Source organism: Triplophysa rosa, linkage group LG3 (genome assembly GCF_024868665.1).
Source record: "Triplophysa rosa linkage group LG3, Trosa_1v2, whole genome shotgun sequence".
NCBI lineage: Eukaryota > Metazoa > Chordata > Actinopteri > Cypriniformes > Nemacheilidae > Triplophysa > Triplophysa rosa.
The window spans coordinates 7,084,719-7,094,244 of NC_079892.1; the positions used below are offsets into that span (position 1 = coordinate 7,084,719).

Genomic DNA, 9,526 nt, shown 5'->3' on the forward strand with positions numbered 1-9,526 from the left:
CGTTAAGAGTTGGACAAGATAGACAGATTGACACATGAATCAGTTTTTTCCTGTTCTTTGTCCTGTAAACAGCCAAAAACGTAAAGTAAAAAATCTCACTTTAAAATTCTTTGACAGCATGTTGAATTCTCCATTTCTGACCTGTGCACTTTTGCAAAACAAGATAATAGTATGAATCCTCTCCTTGTGCAATCTCAAGACAACGGCTTGTATTTTTATTTATTATTGCTTGGCCCTGAATACAAAACAGAAACCGAGAAATGTTTTAAAATCATTATTAATCCACATAATTAACATACCAAGCAATGAGGTTTGTGTGAAATAATTGAACTGAAAATTAACAAAATACAAAACAGGACTGTACCTGGCTAAAGTTCCACTGCATATTGAATCCATTTTTACAGTCATTTAATGTGGGTGTGTTTCCATAACCAGAATCCATTAGACAACGGTTAGAATTGTATTTGTGAGATTTGATGCCTCCAACGTAGATTTCTCCAGTACTGTTGAAGTAACAATGCTGAAGGAAGCATTGAAATTGCATAATGACTTTGCATAAATGTACTTTAAGAATGATGGATAAGTAAATAAGATATGGGGATGTTTTCAGCAGGTGGAAAATTGTATAAGTATATTATGAGAGCACTTTTTTGTTTGAACCTTTAATAGTGTATTTTAAAGTAAAATAGACCCTAAAATGAATATTTTGTCATTATTTACCTACCCTCAAGGTACCCCACCACTCATTTCGTGTATTTCAAGCGTCCGAAAGGCACTTATAATCCATTATAAAAATATTAAAATACAATCCATTATTAGATGAAGGTTTTGATATCTTTGCATTCATGAAAATAAGAACCTGTCTATTTGTTGCCATAACAACCAGGACATATCAGCAAGACACCATGAAATTAAGGTAAAAATTAACATATTATATTTGATTGAACACATTTGTATATCAATGTTTGTAATCATTTTATAAAGTTTTTGTGTCCATTTGAAGCTTGAGAAGATGATCCCCATTCACTCCCACTGTAACCTCAAAACCCCAAAAAACACTTAAAAAAAAATGAATGCTTTGGTTCAACCATTAAGGGTTTCAATGACACGATAGTGAATAAATAATGACAAAATGTTCATTTTGGGGTGAATTATTACTTTAAGCTTACGTACCTGAGGATCATAATAATGACATCCATACACAATTGGTACACTTCCAGGAACAGGTCCTTGATCGATGCACAGATCTTTCTGCAGGTCGTTCTTTAACTGAAGATTTCGATTTTGATCAAGTTTAGATATTATTAAATTGGTAATCCATAATAGAGCATAAAAAATACAGTATGTGTAAAATAGCATCTTGGTATAATGTGTAGCCTATATAGACACTGTTACGTACTGAAATGATAATAAAGTCAACTTTATTCAGCCCTAGGAAAGAAAATATTATGCTGTGAGAAATGTAAACATTTTCAAGCAAATATTAGCAACCTGATGCTTACCACACCATAACCTATGATGTCCTCCCATGTGTCTAGCAGTGGATAAACATGTTCCAAGTACCATTTAAAGGGTTTACATTGAAGTTTCTCTCGTAACTTTTTTCTTTCTGTAACATCTCCGATATCAATCCCATGATCCTATGGGGAAAAGAACTCATTTAAACTTTATTTTAAGAAGTTAACAACCTTAAAGGAACATTAAACCAAAAATGAAAATTCTGTCCTGCATTTACTCACCCTCTTGTCATTTCAAACCTGTATGACTTTCATTCTTCTGCAGAACACAAAAGAAGAGATTTTAAAGAATGTTGGTAACCGAACAATGGCGGTTCCCATTGACTTATGGAGATAAAACCAATGCAAGTCAACGGACCGCCGTTGTTCGGCTACCAACATTCTTTAAAATCTCTTCTTTTGTGTTCTGCATAAGAAAGAAAGTCATACAGGTTTGAAATGACAAGAGGGTGAGTTCTTTTAAATGTTCCTTTAAATTTGTTTAGCCAAGTGGCATTCCAAGCCTCTAACCTTAAGAGGGAGATTCCAGGCAATGTTCACATTCTATTTATATTCATCCATCCATATTTCAGCCACCCTCAGGGCATTTCTAACCATGGGCTTGCTGAGATCTGGTGAATAAGGCTTGTGTGCTCTCTCTATGTGTGCGATCTTGGAACACGGCACCACTTCAATACTCCCACCGCAAAGCCAGACCTGATATAAGCATTTATTATCAAATATGAACCAAATTCATAAATTAAACCTTTATAAACACATCATCGCCATAATGTGCAGACTTACACGTATTCCTAGTTCAACATTCTCACCCCCATAAATAGTCATTCCTTCATCCAAAACACCAATTTCTCCCAAGAACTGTCGATCGGCGACAAGGATACCCATTACAGAGGGACTCCTAACAATGCAAACAAAACCGCAATCTAATGTGGATTCAAATGTTGTCTGTGTATTTGGCACATTTAAGCATCTGTGTCTCAAAGTTTGGAATGAAGTGCAATGTCCACATACTTTCCTGGTTCTGATGGGTCATTAAGTGTGTACCATTCTGGTCGGAAGGACTCATACATGCACCAAAGGGCCCAGTCAAACGCGTGAGCTGCCGGCTGATAGGTAAGAACTTCCAGGGTGTCAAAAAGCACCTTGTCAAACACTGGGGTCAACACTATAGTCCTGTCTGCTTTGATTCTGGCAAGGAGCGGCTCTGCCCTAGAACAACAAAGCAATCCAAAATAATTTCAGCGTTTAGCCAAAGAAATTAAATTATTGTATCCCGGCATGCGATGTTGTTTACCATTGCTCATGAACCTCAATGTGAACATCCAGAATGGCTACCACCTGGCCTGTGGCCTCCTCCCAGCCAGAGATTCTGGCCTTCGCAAGACCCATCTGCCTTTTGTGCCTCACTTTTTTGAGCAAGCCAGGCTTTTCTTTATTAATAAGATTTATATATTTATCCAGATCTGACTGCAGATCCGCTGTAAGGAAAAAATGTCAAAATGGTAAACAATGATCATTTTTAGCCAAAAAATACAATTCTGTTATTATTTACACATCCTCTTGTTTTTTTAAACCTGTACGACTTTCTTTCTTCTGCAGAACCCAAAAGAAGATATTTTGAAGAATGTTGGTAACCAAACATCAGCGCGACCTATTGACTTGCATTGGTTTTGTGTCCATACAACAGAAGTCAGTAAGTTACCATGAACGGTTACCAACATTCTTCAAAATATCTTCTTTTGAGTTCTGCAGAAGAAAGTCATACAGGTTTGGAATGACAAGAGGGTGAGTAAACGATGACAGATGTTTCATTAAGGCCTATAGTAAATTGGGACACATTCACAAATTAAGAATCTGAAATCTGTACATTTTAATAGACCAAACACAAAGCACAGGCTGGTTTTAGAAACTTGGAAATGAAGCAAAAATCGTAGGGTAACAAACCATTAGAGCTGTAGTCATCGACCAAGATGATGTCCTTTAGCAGATGAGGCGGTGTTCTGTCTATGATGCTGCGAATAGCTCTCTGTATGATTGACAGAGCCTCATTTAAATAGATTAGAACCACGCTAATGTTTGGTAGGTCCTTAGGGTAGATCTTCTCAGCACACCTGCATTTTTTGTACATTTAAAATTAATTGCATATTTGTCTTATAATATACAGTTTGTATTTAAAGGAACAGTTCACCTAAAAATGAAAATTCTGTCATTATTTACTCACCCTCAAAGTTGTTCCAAATCTGTATAAATGTCTTTGCTCTGACAAACACAGAGAAAGATAATTAGAAGAATGCATGTAACCAAACAGATCTGAACCAACTTGAGGGTAAGTAATTGATGACAGAATTTTCATTTTTGGGTGAACTGTTCCTTTAATTTAATAAGGAATGTATTATGAGATTTCAGAGAAGTGAAATTCTGAACAGAGTTGCATGAGTGTTACTGTAACGTGAGGATTGTTGAAGTCTTTCTTATCTGTGTTTACCTGACACTTGATATCTAATACATCCTACTCTCTATTTACTCTTCCTTAGGATCAACTAATCTCAGTTTGTGTGGTTTGCTATAAAATAAATCCTATATTTTTAATGTGGTTTGAGACGTTTAAACGTTCAGATGTTGTATATAATGTATGGTCTTTTACTGCTGTTGTGTAGACCAGTGTTGGGTGTAACTAGTTACTAAGTACTAGTTACTAAGTAATTAGTTACTGTAATTTAATTACTTTTCCCTTGGAAAGTAAAGTTAGGGATTACTCTTATTTTTTCTGTAATTTAATTACAGTTACTTTTGATGTAATTAAACTAAATACTTTGTGTAATATATGTGTCTGTAATATGGAATTGACATCAAAATTCAAAGTCTAACTTTAAAATCTGTGCTTTAATGTATAATTCTCACATTTGTAATACTTTAGTCAGTTAAAACTACTTTATGCAGTTCAATATTATTTATTTGAATGAATTAAATAAGCCTTTTCATGTCTATCCTTGAATCACTTAACTAATCAAGGTTGATATAGGACATAGAAAGTAATTAGTAATAAGTAACTAAATACTTTTTGGAGAGAGTAATTTGTACAGAAATCTAATTACACTATTGAATATGTAATCAGTAACTAGTAATTAATTACTTTTCCAGAGTAACTTACCCAACACTGGTGTAGACAGCCATTTTGGAACTATAAAGTTGATATGTTTTGGTATCAACTATACAGGAAGTAATTTTTTGGAGGATCTATTATGTGTATAATATGCAATATACAGCCAACTTGTTATACAAAATCTCTTACCTTAAAGAAGGGAATAAGTTACCTTTGGTGCCGAGTATCAGGGATAGATCTGTTGATAGGTAATCTGTTACTCAGGAAAACATTGTATCCATATTCCTTGAAGAGCTTTTCTGCTTCTCTCTGTTCTTCCTCTGAAAGTCCATCTCCCCACAATCTAAAGAGAGGTGAATCTGGATACAACTTCTTCACTTCGTCTTTTATTACATTTTTCTCCACCAAGTCAGATTTTTTCGCTTCTTCATTTTTGATCTCTATAGAGTTAGCTAAAAGAAAATATCAGCTATTAAGGTTTTTATAAGAGAAGTCTGCACATTTACTTAACACTGTTTAAAATCAACAATGTTCAAATACATAGCATCAGTGTACTATACCGAATCTTGTGCTGAAAAACTAGTTCAAAACCAGTACTCAATAAAATGGTAAAGAGCACAAATCTTCACAAAATACATTTTTAAAAGTCAAATACAACAGAAATTACGTATGTTTGCTTGCTTAGAGCAATAACCGCATAAAGTAATCTAGGTGACATTTTAATAAATGTTAAACACAATGCATAATAGAAAACCCATACAAACAGAACAACGCTACTAACTCACCTATTTTTTTAACTTGATCTTCTATTCTATCCAGCCTTTTAAGAACTTCCAGATCTTCTGGCCTTTGTAACTTGTCATTAGAGCTCTCCTGATGTCTGATAAACGTCATATACAATAAAATGTAAACTATGACACAAATAAGTAAAACACCGACTCTTGCAACTTTCCTCATTGTAAAACTGTCCTGATGCTTGTGGTTTATAAAAAAAAGTAAGAATGCCTGTTCATAAAGGTTTCTGTCAAACAAAGGTGTAGTTGTCTTTGATTTGCTGGAAGAAAGATCTGATATGAGATCTGGGAGTGGTTTACATACAGTAATTACTGATACTGTCAAGGACTATGTTAAAGTTTTTTATAAATTAATACATGACCAGCATGCGTATGATTCAAGGTGTTTTCATTTTTTTTAACACTATAAAAAATACAACAAAACCATAATAATCCATACCCTACGTTTTTTGTTTGTGATCAAATTATTCAAGTAATTCAATAGGCTCGTACTTGAATATTTGTTCAGATTTTTTTCAAGCATTTACCAGAAAACAGCACAAACCAACACTACAGGTTTAATATCTTTATTTATGTACAGAAAAAAGTAAAAGGAGCAGCGGAGAGCTGACCACAAGCAGGACCAAACAGCAGGTTAATAGCTGACTGTCTTGGCAGGCTTGGTGTCTCCGAGTTCAGCATCCAGGAAACGGAAACGACGATGACGACGTAACGTTTCGATGGCTTTCTGCTCAACGGAGGCAGGTGTGATGCCCAAATCCTCCAGACCTGGAAGGTCAAGGTACTTCATGTCTGTTGTGTGGAACTAGAAAAGGAGTGGTTACAGGGTTCCGATTTGTTAATATATTCTTAATATACCTATTGTGATACGTTAAATTCAGTTCTGCTAGGACAAGTTAATATATACAAATGTTCTGACGCACATACCCGATCGACTTTGTCACGAGTTGTCCAGGGTTCGAAAGGGTTCATCTCAAAAAAGCGTGCGATCAAGCTAAAACCAGAGAACAAAATGGGAATGTATTAAGCTGCCAAGCCCAAAGCAAGCTTGCGTAAATTGTTTGGCCAAGATAAATTAGATTAATTAATTCAATTTTATGAGATCACGTGTTGGCTTACTGATAGAGAGGACGGGGAATGGGGTAAGCAACAAACGGCCTGTGGGTCATTGCATACACGTATTCAACCAGGTCATGCAGCAGGTATCGGTTGGGCCTGTTGGGTACAACAGTTATCAATGCAGTTCTCTTTAGAATGTGACAAGACATAGGACATAGAAATAGGGATCATTCTTACCCAACTAATGCATATGTTTTCCCATTTGCATCGGGATCTTTGATGGCATTGACAATGGCTTTGGCCACATCCACCACCTTACAGATAACAGAACACTATTAAACCAAAAAATCTGAGGATCACACTCACAAACACAGAATTGGTTTAAATGGACAGTAAGGATAAAAAGTAAAGATAACCATGTATTGTTATAATGGTGCATGTAAATAAAATATTCTTATTTTGGATGAAACATCGTGAAACTAACTTTAATTTGACCTTTTAAATGCACTTCAAAGCAAATACGTGAATATGAATTAAATCCAGCATGTACTGTATATAGATTCAATACGGTTAAATAAAAAATTCTCACATGAACAGGCTGTTTGACGGTCTTCTTGCCCATTGCAATCAGAGGTACAGCTTTACCAAACCAACGCATGTCTAAAGACAATTATAGAACATTTAGATACAGCAAAACAAGATTCTAGGATCAAACACGCATCACTTTAGGTTAAGTGTGTACTAGACGCTCCCTACAGTTTGCTGCAAGACTTTACCATTTTGATGCAGAACAAATACTACTTGTGCTGTCATATACAACATACAACAAATACATCAATGACTGCTTTCATAATGTAGTCAGATACCCACTAGCAAAATGATTGAAGAACCTGTCCTCTCTTCCAAAACACTCAGAAGGTTTCATAATGATGGCATCAGGAAACTCCTCCCTCACCGCTGCCTCACCTACAGCCTGCAGGTGCATTCATTTAATTCGATTTCAAATAAATTTGTCGAACAGAAATAGTTTTGATTTCTTTTTATGTTTACTTTATTCCTCAGATACTTGGAGGGGCTTCGGATATCAGCATTGAGGTGGGACACATGAATAAACTTTTGAATTCCGGCTTCACGGGCTGCCCTCGCGATCTGCTGGGGGATGGAGACGAAGACATCTTCGAACTTGTAGTTGCTTTAAAAAGAGACAAAAACACGGTGTTATAGGTATTTGGAATACATCTGGAAGACAGGTCAATATAAAAGGATTTGTTTCGAAAGCCACATGTAAAAAATTCATTTCTTGATGACAAAAAATGTCAGTTTTTATGAACTATCCCTTTAATGTCGAATCACGGTTTATCCAATACCTGGTCTCCCATTCTCTTCCCACGAGGTTGATCACCACATTGGAGTGAGATATTGCTCTTTTGATCGATTCCTTATCTCTTGCATCCCATTCCTGTAATGGTACAAAAAGATACTCCATCAGTGTAGCTCAAATTAAAGCTGTGTCTTCTGAAATAAGATGTGATGACAGGTTTATTCACCATAAAGATGATCTGACCAAGGTCTCCCATAGGTCTAAGGTACATGAGATCATACTGATCACATCGGTGGGGGATGACAACCTGAGAGCCTACACGCCCTAAAAATAAACCAAAATAGTGGTTAATGATGCGCAATATGGATTTTGATCAGAATAAAATCTCAATTTACCAACAAAATAGTGGTTAATGATGCGCCATATGGATTTTGATAAGAGTAAAATCTCAGTTTACCAAGTCGGTTGACAACATATCTCCCAAGATAGCCAGTGGCTCCGAACACTGTTGCTGCTACTCCACTAGAGGAGGAACGGCCTCCTTTTCCTCGGGGCACAAGCGCATGATGAATCTTCCTGTGCTGGACTGCCACGGGTCCAGCTGCAAGCACTACTGGAGAACAGGTGCCTACAAGACAACAGAAGAAACAAAATGATAACATCGGACTGAAGCGCAGTTGGCAGAGCATTGCACTAGCACTGCCAAGATCATGGGTTCAACACAAAGTATGTACACCTTAAATGCACTAAAACTCAATAGCCGTGTCTACCAAATACATAAAATGTCATGTAGTCTGTAATAAAGATATATAAGAAACAGGCAGTATTTCTCATAATAATATTGTAAATATATACGAGGAACAGAAATGTCTGGACTGTTGTCTACCTAGGGAGCTCACTACGTTTCAAGCTACAGCCACAGTTCAGCAGCGTTTCCCCAAAATAACGCCATTTATAAAATATTTTACTGGATTAGAAAAATCAAGACGTTGAAATACGTGTTTAAGACTTTAAATGACGTTTCTGACAACATCACATATGTACTAGTGCACAAAAAAGGCCTGGTCTTATTAGCAGGGGTCACTTGATACACTAGATCCGAATTATTTTAAACGTCTAGTAGTTGTATGTTTTTCGTCCGCATAACCGATTCAGACATCTCAGCATTTGTTTACAGTCACACTGTGTATATAATAATACAATTTAAATGTGAACTCACTTGAAAGCTTGGGAAGGACACCCGCAGGACGGCAAAACAGAGTGACAGCCGCCATGATCCTGGCCGTCATCGCCGACTACGGAAACTGCGGAGGGTCAAACGCTGGCTGAGAAACGCGAAAGCGAACTCGTGTAAAATAGCAGTCTCTTAATAAATTGTGCTGCATTAGAGAAATTGTTTCTAAAAATATTGTAGATATAGTTATGTGGTATGGAAATAACCAATTATGTTAAAATAAAATGTAGATATTAGACGTTGTGATGTACTAAAATAACCGTGTGAATATTAGCTTACTTTGAGGATTTTTACCACATTCTAAGCACACATAGGCACTACACACTGTATGTTTATAATTTTCTTTACACGTATTGTGCTTAAAATCTAAACTAAACTACAAAATACAGCGATAGACTTATTTACTGGTCACATGTAACTTACTTATGTAATCATGTTTCTCATGAACGGTTAGCAAAAATCTGTATATTGAATGATTGATGACCAAATTGATGACGT

General features: G+C 36.1%; 1 protein-coding gene and 1 pseudogene across 1 annotated transcript; both read right to left on the reverse strand.

Moving 5' to 3' along the window:
• Nucleotides 1-100: 100 nt before the first annotated feature.
• On the reverse strand, nucleotides 101-5,577 carry LOC130552109 (probable polypeptide N-acetylgalactosaminyltransferase 8; annotated as a pseudogene).
• A 387-nt stretch (nucleotides 5,578-5,964) lies between these two features.
• On the reverse strand, nucleotides 5,965-9,099 carry ndufa9a (NADH:ubiquinone oxidoreductase subunit A9a). The gene is made up of 11 exons (XM_057330217.1): nucleotides 9,014-9,099; nucleotides 8,252-8,422; nucleotides 8,021-8,118; nucleotides 7,841-7,932; nucleotides 7,524-7,665; nucleotides 7,344-7,446; nucleotides 7,063-7,133; nucleotides 6,711-6,787; nucleotides 6,534-6,629; nucleotides 6,342-6,408; nucleotides 5,965-6,219 (listed from the first exon to the last, which is right to left on the reverse strand). Exons 1-11 carry the CDS (start codon nucleotides 9,081-9,083, stop codon nucleotides 6,049-6,051), a joined length of 1,158 nt encoding a protein of 385 aa, XP_057186200.1. The 5' UTR covers nucleotides 9,084-9,099; the 3' UTR covers nucleotides 5,965-6,048.
• Nucleotides 9,100-9,526: the final 427 nt, after the last annotated feature.